General features: G+C 30.1%; 1 protein-coding gene across 1 annotated transcript; it reads left to right on the plus strand.

Annotated features, from left to right (window-relative positions):
- Window positions 1-1,939: 1,939 nt before the first annotated feature.
- LOTGIDRAFT_228054 (hypothetical protein) lies at window positions 1,940-17,216 on the plus strand (the record flags this gene model as incomplete). The annotated part of the gene is made up of 16 exons (XM_009045785.1): window positions 1,940-2,023; window positions 2,343-2,437; window positions 2,712-2,778; window positions 5,115-5,162; window positions 7,173-7,262; window positions 8,387-8,488; window positions 8,648-8,828; window positions 9,198-9,349; window positions 9,715-9,798; window positions 10,012-10,236; window positions 10,631-10,747; window positions 10,908-11,055; window positions 13,209-13,387; window positions 13,806-13,917; window positions 14,148-14,241; window positions 15,365-17,216. 16 exons carry the CDS (start codon window positions 1,940-1,942, stop codon window positions 15,636-15,638), a joined length of 2,052 nt encoding a protein of 683 aa, XP_009044033.1. The 3' UTR covers window positions 15,639-17,216.

A 17,216-nucleotide genomic window follows, 5' to 3' on the forward strand; every position in this document is an offset into this window, starting at 1 on the left:
AGTTATTGCCCTTGAATTATGAAAAACGCGTCAAAATTTGTTTGAACACAATAGAGAGTACAGTTTTCATCCTATTTAAATGAAATTTGGTATGATCATTTATAATAATAAGATCTTAGTCTAGATTGAATTTGACAATTTTCCGATCAACGGAATTTGAGTTATTGCCCTTGACTTAGTAAAAACGCAGCAATACTTGTTGGCGATAGAGGTATCATTTGAATTGTTTACTGAATGTCTGCAAAGTATTACAGATAGCATCAAATTAATTTATTAATCAGTAATTACAAATAGTAAATTAAAGAGAACCTTATCTGAAGCTAACTAAAAGATAAAAATCATAACTGATGCAGTTTGGTGCAATTCTGTTTTCATTTGTCTATTAAGTAATATTTAAATAGGGTTCTGAAATTCCTTATAGTTAGTGCAATTATTTGATTTTTACTTAATGTACCATTCTATTGTTTTGTAAATTCTTACAAATAGATAATTATGAATCAATTTATTTAGTCTAGAGAGAATACACTCTTTGTATAATATAGTTCAAATGGTGATATGAGAGAATAATTTAGTCTAATCTGGAAGTTTCATGTGAAATATATTTATTGCTTGTAATGAAAGTAGTATTGTGAAATCTTGTTCCTGTTTTACAAACAAAAAGCTTTTATTCAATGTCTATTCAGTATTTACAATAGAATGAAAAGCTGAGTAATTGTATTACATTATTAGTTAAATAAAAATTTATAAGTTAGATTCAGTTGATCTATAATCTGAATTCTGATTAAAGGGACAGGTGTGCCATTTTCTTTGATCAATTATACCTTAGTTTCAGAAATGGGAATTTGTAAACCAAATAAAAGTTATTGATGTTCATAATGGAAGAAATTAAATGATTATAGATGATGATGTTACTGTGAAAATGGACATACTAAATCTGATGTTCTGAAGAAGTAATCTTATTGAATAAATAACCATATTATCATCATTGATTACTTTACTTCTCAACATTAAGGTGAAATGTTTGTAATCAAAGACAAACTCCATCTTGACTGAGATTTTCTATTTCCTTGACTGATGAAAAGATAACAAGAGTTTATTATTGTTGATGTGATGCTAAGACTTATATTCCTCTGGTGTAATGTGATGTTAACATAACCATAGCAGGGTTCATGATAGATAATAAAACAAGTTATATTGACCTGTATATCAATGATATATAGAAAAAGAAAATAATTTAGTTAGTAGTCAAGCAGAAATGTTAAGAAGGCCTGCAGGAATATATCTCTTGTATGTTCAAACATGATTGATTCACACAATCTTTGATTAATTTAGTTTTTACATTAGACTTGAACATCAGTACACAGTGCAGTATTACACATTGCCTTCACTATTCAATTATCACTCTTTATTGCATACATTTCTATTGATGAATATATATATATATATATATATATATATACAGAGATTGTTGTGCTCTGCAAATGGTTTAAAGTCATGTATCTGTTGTAAACTTGAGCACAGGGGATAAAAATGAATACTAATACATATGAGTAACTGGAAATAATTCAGAAATTCATCTCATGCATTAAAAGTGACAAAAAACATTCTTTTATATTGAAGTGATGTCTGGTGTTAATGTGAATAATACAAGGCAAGAGAAAAGGCCCATGGTGTTGGACAATCATTGTAGGTAATTGGCAGAGAAACTATATTATTGCTACTTTTGTTTTATATTTTTTGCACGCAGTTTTTACAACTGTATCATTATATAAATGATATGAAAATTAATTAGCAATCATAAGATATATTAACCTTTCTAATTACAGAAAAAATACAGCGTAAATATGGCGAATTAAATGGTTCAATACATACATTAGAACTATCACGTGGTAATAATGGTTTAGGATTAAGTTTAGCTGGTAATAAAGATAGAAATACCATGAGTGTATTTATTGCTGGTATTAAACCTGACAGTGCCTGTGGTAAAGATGGTAGAATACAAGTTGGTGATGAATTACTTGAGGTCAGTTTACTCTGTGCTTTCTTATGAAATATTAATTCTTTATTATTAAATCAGATAACTAAACTTCTTTTTCATATCAAGAAAGATATGAAGTGTAGTCTTTTTGATGACAAAATAATGATGGAACATTTTACTTAACACCCTAGAATGTGTAGAAAAATCATTGCAAGATATTTGCAAGATAGGCAGCAAATACATTAAAGTACTACCTGACGAATATATCCTTGAAAGACTGACATGACACTGCCTTTCAATATATTTATTGATTATATTTCAAGATTTCTTGAAAGATTTTGTTAATGTGTTTTAATTATAATAGGTAAATGGTCATGTATTGTATGGTAGAAGTCATTTGAATGCATCATCTATTATCAAGGGAGTAACAGAGAGTAAAGTGAAAATGATTTTACTTCGGTAAGAGTTATTTCCCATTTGTAATCAGAAGCCGTCACAAACCAATTTGTTATTTCCTTGATTAACCTTTCAACTTCAAATATTATTGCTAAATGTCCTTACTACAACAAAATGTTTTCACTGTTAAATTGATAACCTCTCTACATAAATTGTAGAGTGATATTAAAACAAAACATGAAACATGTTGTTACTGTTAGAGTCCACCCTGTATGATTTTCAGACCTTTTGATTACAAGCATGTTATAGTTAATTAATATTTGAATAATTTTTTCAGTCGACCTGATTTTTTGGAACATATGGCTATTAAACCATTAAGAATGGGACCACCTGTACAGAAAGAGGTAAGTGTTTTATACTTAAAAACTCAAAAGTAGCAGAAGTCATAATAAATATTGGGTTATTCAGCATTGGTCTGAGCTTGAAAAGATACGAAAATTCATCAAATGTGTCAGGTTATAAATTCTACCTGTCTAAAGTTAACTCAGACTCAATCAAAAGATATTCTGATAGTGTTCCTATGGCTAGATCTCTACAGACTTATACATGTACATTGTCTCCACCTGCAAAACAAACACCCTCACCTCAGCTGATAAAGAGAATGGCCATCACACCCCTTATTAAGAATTGGTTGAAGGATTCGGTGTATTTTGTAGCGTTCAAGAAAAATCATTTACATCATTGCACGAGAAATAAAGAGATTTGGACTCGAACAAAAGCATGGCAATTTCTTTTGGGACAGTTTTTCGCTGAATTGGGTTAGTGTAATAGACGAAACAAAATGCCACAGAACTGGATACTGAATCAAAAACTAAACAAATAATTCTTATTGTTGATTTGTCAAGAAAAGGAATTCCCTGAAATCATGTGACACTGTATTTATGGCTGTATGTTGATTGATCTGTTGCTCAAAACAACGGTTGATTAATTAATTACTTTCGAGCCCAGAAAGTAAATAATTGTTATTACTTTATTTGTAAACAAAAAAGGCTATAAACGCAAGAATTTATGTATCTGGTTGGTTTTCGCTGAAATTTCAATTGAGTAGAATCTGCCCTGGTTGACATTTATTATGTGAAAGCTTATTCTAAAAGGATTGGAATAATGTTTATCTTTTTAGAAAATTCCATGGTCCAAAGGAATAAACAAAAATGAAAAAACAAAACATAAGATTCTTTGCATTATAAATGTCTTGAGATTGATCCATTCATCTTTTTTTTTACGCCTGTATGAAAATGTCCGTCATTGGTCCACATTTCTTGTAGCCACGATAGAAGGCTACAGTAATTATCCAATCTTTATGAAATTTGGTGTGAGATCTCAGTCAAGTTCATATTTGGTATTAATCAGATGAACAGTTTTGGAAATATTGGCCTTGACTTAGTAATAACAGAGAATACAGTTTTCATCTGATCTTGATGAAACGCGTGTATATATTGATAAGATCAGTTAAGGTCCAAATTGGTAACAATCAGAGGAGAGTTCTTGCCCTCGACTAAATAAAAAAATTCAAATTTGAATTTGGCTTGTAGGCATGATAAAGGCTACAGTTTATATCTGATCTTGATGAAACTTGGTATGCATGTATATATCAATGAGTTTGAAATTGGTAACAATAGGATGAACAGTTCAAGAGTGTATGTCGATGTTTGAATTTGATAATTTGATGAACTGTTTTGGCTTGACTATTGATCAATTGAAAATTCATATATTAAGGTTTCAAGGGCTTCAATTAGAATGAATACAGTATATTACACAAATATTCTGAAGATTCCAAAGTAATAACGCAAAACATTGTTGCATTGTTGTAGCTGTGACATTTTGCTACTGGTTATTAAAGTTCTTTTGTGGTATACTGAAGTCGTTTCTTCTGGGATTGTGCTGAATGTCTTTAATTTTGCACTCGTTTGTGATACATATTTTGAAACAAAATCCGTACTCGACATAAAAAAATCAGTTTGTCTTGTTCAGATTACTTATTCCTGCAATCTGTTGCTATGGTTATGATTGGTTATTTGAAAATTAGAATTATTGGGTCTATATTTATGTGACCTTTTAGGTCAACCAATCTGACTGCCTATCGGTGATAAATCTTGTATTCATTATTCCTACTAGACTCTTCATTATGGCACGATCTCCATCTACCTCTATATTCTTACTTCTTTGATATAACCAACATAATTCTTGAAACTACTCTCAATAACAAATATACATGTACAGTGTAACGTAAGTGATATATTAGGCTAATAGCTAACATGAAAATGTGCTTGTCTTTTTCTCATACATCTTGGCTTTTATCTTCACATTGTCAAACTATTTTGTCTTATACCTTGACTGCAATAACCACCTTTTTATATGCCCACAAATATATTTTGGGCGTACATTGTAATCACCCATCGGTGCGTTCACATTTGGGTCATGCTCACACTACAGGCAAAAATTCTTTACAAATTCTTTTGATTTTTATTTTGTAGGTCAATGTCATTATGAAGATGATCCCTATCGATTTTCATGAAGATCTGATAATTTTTCACCAAAATTTAGTGTGGGACTTGAAGTTTTCGCTCTATTAGCTACAGTGCAACTCGTGCTCTACTTGACTTCTTGGCTATATTGTGGATCTCGTGAGCACTCTACAGGCTACAATTCTTTATGGATTCTTTTAATTTTCATTTTATAGGTCAATGTCATTATGGAGATGATCCTTATCGATGTTCATGATGATCTGGTAATTATTCACTGAAATATCATGTTTGACTTAGTGTATTCACTCTTCTTGGCTTTATTGTGCATCTTGTGCTCACTCTTCAAGCAACAATTCTTTATGGATTCTCTTGATTTGTATATGTCCACAAGTAGTATGGAAGCTTATTGTCATCCGACTGTCTCTTCACAATTGGTTTATGCTCACTGTACAGGCTATGAACAATGATTTGTACTTGCAATCAAAGCTGCTGGTGGGCGTATGTCACCTCACTTCGCAAGGCTATCTTTGTATTCAGGAATGCAGAGATTTGGTTACATTGAAGGCAAGTGAGTACAGCCAATCAGAGCCCTCAACATAAAGACTGTAAACAATATGGCTTATGGTTTACAAACAGTCTTTCAAGGGTTCTCATTGGCTGTATTTGAAAGCAAACATTCCAATCAAATGGCTACATTGACAACCTTCCATGATACAAGAAAGGTGGCTATTTTATAGTCAAGATTAGTATTAGCTTGACATAGTTAAGATGATGTGCTATAGGCTTTGTAGTTTGCTTATAAGATTTGAATACAGTTATTGTATTGTTTTTATCTGTATCAATCATCAAAAAAAAAGCTCTGAACAATCGGAGCAAGAGGTATACCACATCCCTTCACATATTAACCTATGTAATGCAGGATCAATGTGATTACTGTTTCAAATTGAAATGGCAAATATGACAGATTTTATTGTCAGTTCATTCTACTTCCAGTCTATTGTTATTCCCAGTTGGTCATTCCTGAAATTGTAATCAAAAACAGCCATCCCAGACTGGGAACCATTCAGATAATATGTAAAATGTGTCAAATCTGAAAGTGTAAGAGCAGAAATTATAGAAATGTTGCAAACTAAGTTATAATTGAGAGAATGGTTGGTTTAAGTATTGGCAGACTTTGACATTGACTACTTTAGAATTGAAAATAGTATAGAATTGACTCTTATCTTTTTCTACCATGATATAGAATTTTCTCATTAATTGCTAGACAGTGAAATTCAATTTAGCTTGAATCTGTCTGTCCCTGCTGTCCACATTCCACTAGATCTTCCTTTTCATCTACTTTCTCACTTCTGCTATTCAACTCTCTTACAAGTTGGTTTAGTTGTTTGTTCTGTTTCAGTAGTCACTGTTTAAGCCAACTCTTTGTGAGCAGATAAATTGAAAAAGATTGGAACATGTTATGGAATTCCAGGCTGGAGTGGTCTGTTTATTGATTTTATAGTCTCAGCTTGTGTTGGTGTATGTTGGAAATTCTCATATCAATGTCTGCTGAGTTCTCCATCGTTTTATAATCATACTCTTAGATCATATTAGTTAGTTCAAAAGACAGACTCTTACGCCATAGAAAATAGTACCTATTGATCAATAAATAATATATGGGTGGCCATTTTTACCTCTTAGTTTGGTCACAGTATCTTGTGGTTTAATATTATTGCCCTCTCATGATGCAGGAATTAGAATACCATTATTATAATGGGATAACAGGATTAAAGTGTTAATGGGTAATAGGGTATGATTGATTGTCTTCTATAGTTGTTGATAAAAACAGATGGAAATTGAAACTCTACAATGTGGGTTTTATATTTGAATCAGCAGAGTTTTGGATATTATGAACAATGGTGAAGAAGAGAGTGTGTCTTATATTATTTAATATAGTGTGTCTATATATAACTTCACAACAGTTATTCAATTAGCTACAATGCAGCAATCTGTTTATCTTAGACATGTTTATCTTCACATGTGATTTACTTGTTTCTGAAATTACTTGATAAACACTTATCCTTCTATCATTGTACCTGATACAATTGTATATGTAAGAATAACACAAATATTGTTGACAATAGATATATTATGTACTTTACCATTCCCCAGATTGGCTTACTTTCTGGTGATAGTATATACAGATTATTGTAAAGTATACTTTTAGACGAAGAATACAATGTGTTTGTCTGGATTTACTGACTACTATAGAGAATTATATTTTTTTTTTCTAGAAATCACAAGAAGCACCTCCACCTGTACCAATAATAGTTAAAGAACCAGTGATAGAATTAGAAGAGCCTGTGACCATTACATTACAAAAGGTAAGTGTGTTCTAAATTATATTTCAATTAGGTATTGAGATGTCAAAACCAACACCAGGCCGACTCTTGGAGGTACTGACACAGGCATCTTAATATGATCTACAAGTGACACAAAATACAATTTTCCTCTTTTGAAAATTATTCATTGTATGTTGTTCTTGTTAAATCTTATTTGTAACAAAGTGAAAAAAATCAGACATTACTATTGCAATAGTAACATCACTTATGGCACGAATTCCTTTCAGTTCCAAATGTGCCCTCAATCAATTTCTATTTTGGTCTTAGATAATATTTCAATAGACTGTATAGAAAAGATGTTGAATTCTGTGGTACATTTTCTAACACTATGTGAAGCTATTATACATACTGTATTCATCTCTGCTTATCTGTTTACAAATCAAATAGTATATTAATAGGTAGAAACTTGGCAGCACTAAAGTAGGACAGTAGAAATAGATGTTACTAGAATAATATAATGAGGTCTAGAAAATTGATTTATATGACAAGAAAGTTTGGTCTATATCAGAATGATGTTATAGATCAACAATCAATATCAACTCTTGTCAAACCATCCTCTAATCAACTCTTCACATTTTTCACTCACTGACTTTCTGAAATTGATTTTCAACAAATTTCAAGAGAAAATCAGAATCTTTATGTGTCTAAAAAATAGTAATTGAATTCATCGCTTTTCTGAACTGATTTTTATTCATTTGAATCTAACATTTTTGAATAAGTTAGTTGCACTATTGAACTTGAAAATAAAAATTGATTGATATGATAATAAATCAAAAGTTATATTAGTTTTATATAATATATAATTATGTACTAAGTTTATAAATATAAACTATGACATTTTTATGAATTTTCCAATTTACACATAACTCAGGATTATGTTTTATGTGCTATTTAAGATTAATCTCACATGAAATAACATTTCAATGATAGTGTTGTGATATCATATGTATATTATAAATTATGAATGGTGATTCATTTCAATGATGATTTGGTCTATTTTCTGGAAAGATTCAGATACAGTTGTCTCTATTAATTTTATATGTGTTGATCTTTTGAGGTGTTATTTATATTGATAATATATTAGCAAGAATCATTTTACTTTGCAGGGTCCACAAGGTTTAGGATTTGGTATTGCTGAACATACACGTGAAGGTGATACTGGGTTTATATATGTTAAATCTATAACTCCAGGTGGAATAGCTGACCAGGTATAAAGATTTTCTATTAAGTTATAGTCATTTACTTTAGCTCAATTTTTGCAAGGATGACGATATAACTGGCAAATAAATTTTTCCTTGTATCCTTGCAAATGGCTTTTTTTTGTTCAAAATTCAGATGGAATCCAATCTGTGTTTGTTATTTTACAGGATGGTCAGTTGACAGTGGGTGATCATATTATTGAAGTTCGTGATAAATCACTCTCAGGCGTCACTTATGAAAAGGCAATAGAAATTTTACGCACAACTCAGGGTAGTGTTAGATTAAAAGTTAGAAAAATCAAGAAGAAAGAAGAGCCTAATTCTGTGATGCAATTATCAAATATGCTAGGTAGGTCCATCTACAGGACTAGTAGAATTATTTTACAGCTAAGGTGATATTGATGATTTAACTCTTTCCAAATATTGATTTGTACCTTAAGCTTTTTCCACATATATTCTCTCTATCAATGATACAGGTCCAAGGGGCTGAAATGGAAAAAGCATCAGTTGTTTGAATGGGAAAAAACTAAGACTCCAGTGCTTCACATATAAAATTTGGAAAACAAAAAAACAGGAGAATTATTCATATATCATCAGTTTTAGTAAAATGTATCATAAATTAAACAGACGAACAGATATCTTTTGTCTTAACTATGATTTATATTGTAAAATGTGTAAAAGAGACACCATTGAAGCTGATTTTGATATTTTTATACAGGTGAATCATCAACTGACCCTGATCAACCTGAAGAAGCTGTTGTAGATCCTTTAACTTGTGAAATAACTCCAGGTAGGGAAACCTATATAGAAATAGAGAAAGGTAGAACTGGATTAGGACTGAGTATTGTTGGTGGATCAGATACTTTACTGGTAAGTAGCAGATTGAATACTTAACGTCTCATATCTTTTTTTTATTGATATTTTAATATGTTATAATGGTTCAGGTTATTTAGATGTATATCAATATCAGTATGATTTTATTGAGATTAGAGTAATATGGTAATGAAATCTTGAAATCAAACTTCTATCACTTTCAAGAATTAATGGGAAATTAAAACGATGTTCTAAACTTGTGAAGGGTTAAGCCTTCAAAACTTCAAATCAATAAACCAAATTATATTATGAGCATAGCGGTCAACTCTCATTCTGAATTAAAACAACCTGCATGACAGTGTATGAATTGAAGTCATAAATGTATGTTTGATAAATCATTTAGATGTTTGTTCAATGTGTAGGGAGCTATAATAATACATGAAGTATATGATGATGGAGCAGCAGCTAGAGATGCTAGATTGTGGGCTGGTGACCAGGTTCTAGAGGTATTGTAAATTTGATATATATAAATCTGAAAAAATCTGAAATCTGTTTTGATCTTCAGTCCTATTTTTTGTCAAAACTTTGAAATTTTTTACTCTTCTAGTGTAATTTTGAAATCAGCTATAATATACATAATATAATATATATGAGAGAATGGTCATTAGATGTTTTTGAATTTTTATTATTACTCAATATTCTAATTTGTTCATCAACAGGTCAATAAAGTAGACTTACGTGATGCAACACATGATCATGCAATCCAAGTATTACGTCAGACACCACCCCGTGTTGGAATGATTGTATATAGAGATGATAACCAAGTTAGAGAAGAAGATATATATGATGTATTTAGTGTTGAGCTAATGAAACGACCAGGGAAAGGGTTAGGATTAAGTATTGTTGGAAAGAAGAATGATGTGGGTGTTTATATATCAGATATTGTAAGTATCAGTTGAGCGTCCACTGAAACTGGATTCTGGAATCATGCCTAGGCCATTCTGTTTCACCATGTCAGTGAACCAAGTTGGAGGGGTAATATCAAAAAAGTATCCAGCTTTTCGAATCAAAGTATAAATGCGTGTTGGCTGTATAAGTTAAAGCTGTCTTTATTTATTTTGAGCTATGTAGGATTTTCTGGAAAAATAATGCTCATAAAAAGGCATGCTTTCATGTTATAAAACTGTAATTTGAAGTTCATATCAACTTTTCTGTATTTATGACAGATATATATGATGTCTTGAATGTTGTAAACCTTATTGTTTTTCCCTTTTTATTTGAATTTATGATATAATTTTGCTTAGTTTTTATTTAACAATGTGTTGTATTATATTACAGGTGAAAGGAGGGGTAGCTGAATCTGATGGTAGATTGATGCAAGGTGATCAAATTTTATCAGTAAATGGAGAAGATATGAGAAATTCTACTCAAGAATATGCAGCAGCTGTTTTGAAGGTAATTTTCTGTTTGTCAATGCTTTGCCATAATTTTTCCTATGACTACATTTTAAAGTGTATTTCGTAGTTACATATATTATTCTGCAGAAATAAGTTTCTCAAAAAATTAAGTGTAAAGAGTGAAGTTTCATGTGTTTAATATATATATATATTTGCAGACATTAATGGGTAAAGTGTCTCTAACAGTTGGAAGATTAAAGGCTGGCTCACGGACTTCATCTAGGAGAAATTCGAACTCTCCTGGTCATGCGCTTAAAAAATCAGAATCTTCAGCGAGCAGTCGGTCAAAAGGCAAACATTCTAAAAGTGAGTTTTGTAACAATTAAGTTACATTTTTTAAACAGAAAGAAATGGATTTTCTTAGTATTTATTCCTATCACACTTTTTTATGTTTTATATATTCTCCATTTTATATATTACTAGCTCATGACTTTAATACCAACCTCTTGTGCATGCTCACTTGAAATATATTAGAATTATATAGCCAGTCATTTTGAAACTCAAGTCAGAATATTTTCTGCAGAAAAATGAAAATCAACATAAGAATATCATAAACAGAGTAGTTCCCCTTATATAATCAAATATACTCTCCATTATCCAGTAACAAAACCTGTAGATTATTACTCCTACTTTTAAATGAGCCTTTTTATTTTTCAGTGATCTCAATAATATACTACTATATTTATCCTGTTTTTCTTTGCTTTATCCACAGGTCTACCCTCTTCCAAAAGCTACTAGCCCCAATCACCTCCTTTATTTGTTTCTTTATTTCTTATTGGTTACTTTGTACAATACTGTTTTATTTTTATGGGCACCCACCATGTAAAATCCATTTCTTCCAAAAGTTGTTATTGTTACTATTAAATATTGTGATTGAAACACGTTTTGTTGTTTAATATTAATGTTGTTTGTATTCTAAAGTTATATTTTTTATGATCAGTATCATTCCGTCATTTGAAACTCGAAGTAAAATGGCTAGAATCTTAAAAATAACTTGACTGAGAAAATTATATAGATAATATAGTTAGATCTGGTAAAACATTTTTATCAAGTTAGATTCTGCAAATAAATTAATGTCTTTTGTTAACATTTTACCATTTCCTTGCATTTTTTTTAAATCAAGCTTCATTTGAAATCAAGTCATCTGAAGTGCTTTTTGATGAAAAAAATTGCTTGGTCTATTTCTCAAAGCTTAGCAGATAACATGAAATGAATTTTTTTTGAAGAAACTGAAAACGATATTTTAAGAAAATAAGACAATGAAAGTCTTATGATAGATTAGATATCATGATTTCCTATTTCAACAAAAGCAAAAAATTTTTTAAACAACAAAATTTGGTAATAGAAAACAGTAAATGAATAAATAATACAATCTTATCTTATAGACTGTTTTATTTAAGATAAAACGGGAATCAATTCACAATGGTTTTAACCTTCCCTATTATGTTTTTAGCTTTTAGTTTTAAATACTAGTTTGTAGAAATATATTTATTGAGAATGTATTTTGCTTGATAATAATGTCTGGAAGATCAAAATGGATTTTACAATTTTCATTTGAAATCCCATTGCTTGAAAAGCCTCTAGTGAATTTAGTTGACAATGATATTCAGGTGGTTAGTAGCTTCTATATGAGAGGATATATTAAACAGTTTGAGGTTAGAAATTATTGCAGGTTATTTGGCATGCTGAATTCAACCCTTTCCCGTCTCTGTTTATTTGTTCAGCATGTCTTTATAAAGTGTGGAACTGCTTTTTTGTTAGATTTTAACAAGTTTGGTAGTGATGAATATTTTTTTTCTTGTTGTTGGATATCATATACCATACTACGACAAATTGAAATGCCTGTCAAATCACATGCAGAATCTATACTAATCAGTTCGACTGGCTCTCTTGAATAAAGAATTTTTTGCAAGGAAATGGAAACTGCTTTAAACAATATAATGAATTGAAAACAATAAACATCATTTTGTGACTAGTGTGAACAAAGATATGTATAGTAGTTATAAAGTGCAATTCCTTTTTCACCTTCATAGTTAGAGTTAACATTGAGACGAATAATGATTATGCATATTTATATTTCTATCCTATTTACTCTCTTACAATCTGAATACTGTTTTTGAAACCCACTCTTATTGATATATACCATCTACCCATTATGGCATTTTATGCTTGTTAAACTATTAGTACAAACAATTTAGGATCCTGGTTAACGTAATTATTCTTTATCCTCATCAGCTGTTCATTTCTCTGGGCTATATTTTGAGTGAAAATCTTCCATATTTATTTTAACAAGGAATTTATGGATGTAAAGTGCATGACTGTGGGTCTGGGTGCCTTAGATTCATATTATTGAAAAGGTTTATATGGGGTCAGGTTCATATTCTTTTTGTACAAATTGTTGTTCATGTTTCCTCATTTTTTTTCTTTATATTTGTATTAATGAATTTTTGATATTGTAGAAACCTTATCTGTTGGAAGTGAAGAAACAGGATTAAGAACTGTGGACATAAAACATGATGAGTCTGGAACTCTTGGATTAAGTATTGCAGGAGGAATTGGTAGTTCTTTAGGAAATGTACCAATAGTTATAGCCAACTTAGCTCCTGATGGTCTAGCAGCCAGGTCAGGCGAATTAAGGGTAAGGTTTCTTTTGGAGATTGATATTGTTTGATGCAGTTGAGTCCTAACTTTAACGAGTATTGTAATATTGTGGTCTTTTTAAAGAAAGATACACAGATATGAATTAATTGTATATTTAGATTATAATATCCTAAAAAGATAATGAAATGTATATATTATAATTGTCAGTTTAAAGGTTTACGCAATATGATGATACATCACCAGAAATAATAAAGCAATATGGTTGAGTATTTTCATATAGTCAAATGAAATATGAAATAATTCTATGTATATTGTGATGCAAGTCCAACAAGCATTAGTTCTCATTATATATTGCCATTGACTTCAATTTCTTTAAGAAATGTTGAACTATTTTTTAAATTACTATGATATAAATTGTATAATATGTTCTTATTATTTATGTTCGGTCTATGTAGATTGGTGATAAAATATTAATGATAAATAAACAATCAACAGATGGTATGACTCATGATATGGCTGTTCACATACTTAAAACATCAGCTAATCTTCAACTACAAGTCTTACAATGTAAGTTTATTTATTTCTATTCTTGTCATTATTTCATTCTGGAAATGGACCGATTTTTGAATGTTAATCTTGACCATAGTGTATTTAAAACGATCCTTTGAAATCTATCAAAATAGGTTGTCACTAAATTAGAAATATGAGAACTACACCAACTTCCAAACCATAAATATTCTATAGTTTATGTATATGAGATTGTCAACAGTGTGGAATATATAATTATTTATTATCAGGTGAAGATGTCACTGTGAGTGTTAATGGACAGAACTCAAGAACAGTTAGTATGGATATATCTGATAAAGGTCATTCTGATATTGATACAGAGAGGTACGTTTATACTTTCAATCAGATAGTTTAATAGGGAGCTCATATTTTTTCTACCGATGTTGTCGGGTTTCTACTGCTTTTGCATATTGTCTACCGCCGGGATACCCGATTCCACCGATTTTTTTTTTTTTTTTTCCTGATCAAATTTTCACGGGCCTACCGTTTGTAATGTCAATGTTCAAATTCTCTACCATAAATCAACAAAATATCTATCATCACTTGTATCTTAATTGCCGGTAACACGCGTTAATCTCATCATGTAATAATATTATCATTGCCTGATTAATAAATCCCCCAATTAAGATGGTAATTTGATCTATTTTCACCCGATAATGTGTATTTTAAGCCCACGACACACTTTTTATAACAACATCCAGTAGATTCTACTTTCGCTTTTATAATAAATTTTATGGTAGCCCTACATTTACTAAAAAACGAAATCTTGAAGTCTTCTCAGTATTCTATACCGTCAGTGTCAATCTGCGAGGTCTATAATAGGCCTATATAACATAGACGTCGTTTCAGAATTATTTTTCATTATCGGTAGATTATCATACGAGACTGGATGTCTAATTCTTATGTAAACTTGCTTTCTTGTTTTTAATCATCATTTCACCTTGACATTATTTTTGATTCAATCAATACTGTAGAATGATAATATTAAATTCTTTTTGGGCCCCTAAATTTGAAATATCAGGCACTATTTCTAGAATTATCCATAATTATAAATTGTTAATTTTTTCTGTGTCATGTAGGCCTATGATCAATTTAATTAATTTACAAGGCTTAAAGCTTATTTTTAAAAAAAAAAGAAAAAAAGAATCAATTTGGAGTTTCAAATCACGAATTTATGCGCTTTGGAAAAATCTCCCGACTTTTCACCCAATCTCCAGATTTTTCAAGGCAAATCTCCAGATTTTTTTTCCTGACCTGTACACATGTATCCATTTCAGTGAGTGCTGACAGTAAATCTAGGCCTTGTGTACCAAAATTGAATAGATAAGGCCTATGCCACTGACCTAGCAATTCCTCTCAATGCCTGCCTTTTTTGGCTTTCTTGTGCAGAAAATTTCATTTGATATAGTAATTTTTTTATGAACCTCATTACCTTTTTATATTTCAGTCAACCACCTCAATGTAAAACTATAGTATTAACTCGGGGTGCTGATGGTTTAGGGTTCTCTATAGTTGGAGGTTATGGAAGTCCACATGGTGATTTACCAATCTATGTCAAAAATGTTTTTACTAAAGGTGCAGCAGCAGATGATGGTCAATTACAGCGAGGTGATCAAATAGTATCTGTTAATGGACATAATTTAGATGGAGTGACACATGAACAAGCAGTCGATGTTCTTAAAAATGCTAAAGGAAAAGTAACTATTATTGTATTATCATGATAGAAATCCATCGTCACAACAATTGTTAAGTTTTAACTGTATACATGTATATAGAATGTTTCTGGAGATCAAAAAGTGATTTAAAATGACCGAGGCCTACATGATTAATAACTGCCATTAATTTCATTATATTTACCATTTTGATGTTGTAATTTGTACAGTTTGATATCTTGTTAGCTTGTATTTCGTTTAAAACAACTGGTTGTGACTTTAGTTTAAATTCAATATTGTCTGTATGTGGTGATAACTTGACTGGAACAATTATTAGAGATGAGATGTTCATCTGATACGTTCTACTTTATATGTTTAATATCATATTGACAGTAAATAAAATCTGGTCATAATGCTTGTGTTCCTACACGTCTCTATTCTGTATTGTATACTATAGTATTTCAGTTTTGCTCATTACGAAAAGTATGTGTTGATATCAATGTATTGAAGGTTATGTGCCATTTATTTCAATGTTTTTGTTTTATTTTCCTACAAATATTGTTGTTAATTATTCCATATCATAGAGACACATGTTATAAATATTATACTAATTAACTTGCTAGCATTCCTTACTATGTATATAATAGAGATTGTATATAAATAAATGTTATTCAAATGACAGATGTTTAAATAGACATTGATAATGTAAAGCTTATTATATTTGGGGGTAAGAAATGTTACAATGTAAGCTTAAAATTATGATGTTTGAAATGTTATAAGGATTATAAAATGAAATGTTAGAATGTAAAATATATGGTACTTAGGTGAAGAAATGTTATGATGTGATGTAAAGTTTATGATAATGAAGTTTTGAAATGTAAAACATGATAATTAATAAAGTATAATATAAAGCTTATGATAATGAGAGTTGGAAATGTTTTATTTCTAATATCATTATAAATTTTGAAGTAAAATTTTTAAATTATGTTATAATTTAGAATATGATTTATTTAGTGGCAAACAATTTGATGTTGAAAGCCTTTTGTTGTTGAAGCAAAATTTTGCAATACTTATATACCTATTCTCTTGTTTATTGCTTTATAAAGATGCAATATCTCTAAATATAAAGGATGAATTTGTGAGAATAAAGTTCTTTCTCTTTTTATTATCAAAACATCAGATCTTAATTGTCTGTTCAAATATACTATTGTTAATTTCTTTTAAAAGTCTTCCTTATTTAATTTACTTCTTACTAAGGTGAAACTTTTCTACATATACCTTATGCTTGATTATGCTTCTTGAATGCATTTTAACAAGAAGAATTTTTCTTGAATGTTTTAAAGTTGTTCTTACAGTAAGTTAGTAGATTTCATTGCACACCATACTCTCTTGTTAAATCCTATGCAATTAGGTTTTATGCTAATGCTTGAAATGCTATGTTTCCGTGTTCATGTTTTGTTAAAATAGAAGCTTAAATGAAGGGTTAGTTGGTATTAAATGAGCCTCTGAACAATGCTTGATTGAATGTACACTCAAAATAATTATTATTTACATATAGTGATATATATGATTCAGATTTTATATATCTTGTTTTTGTCAGTTATTCAAGATGAATTTATATAAAAAATAAAATTTATTATCAGATTC

This window comes from Lottia gigantea (genome assembly GCF_000327385.1).
Source record: "Lottia gigantea unplaced genomic scaffold LOTGIsca_1, whole genome shotgun sequence".
Classification (NCBI taxonomy): domain Eukaryota; kingdom Metazoa; phylum Mollusca; class Gastropoda; family Lottiidae; genus Lottia; species Lottia gigantea.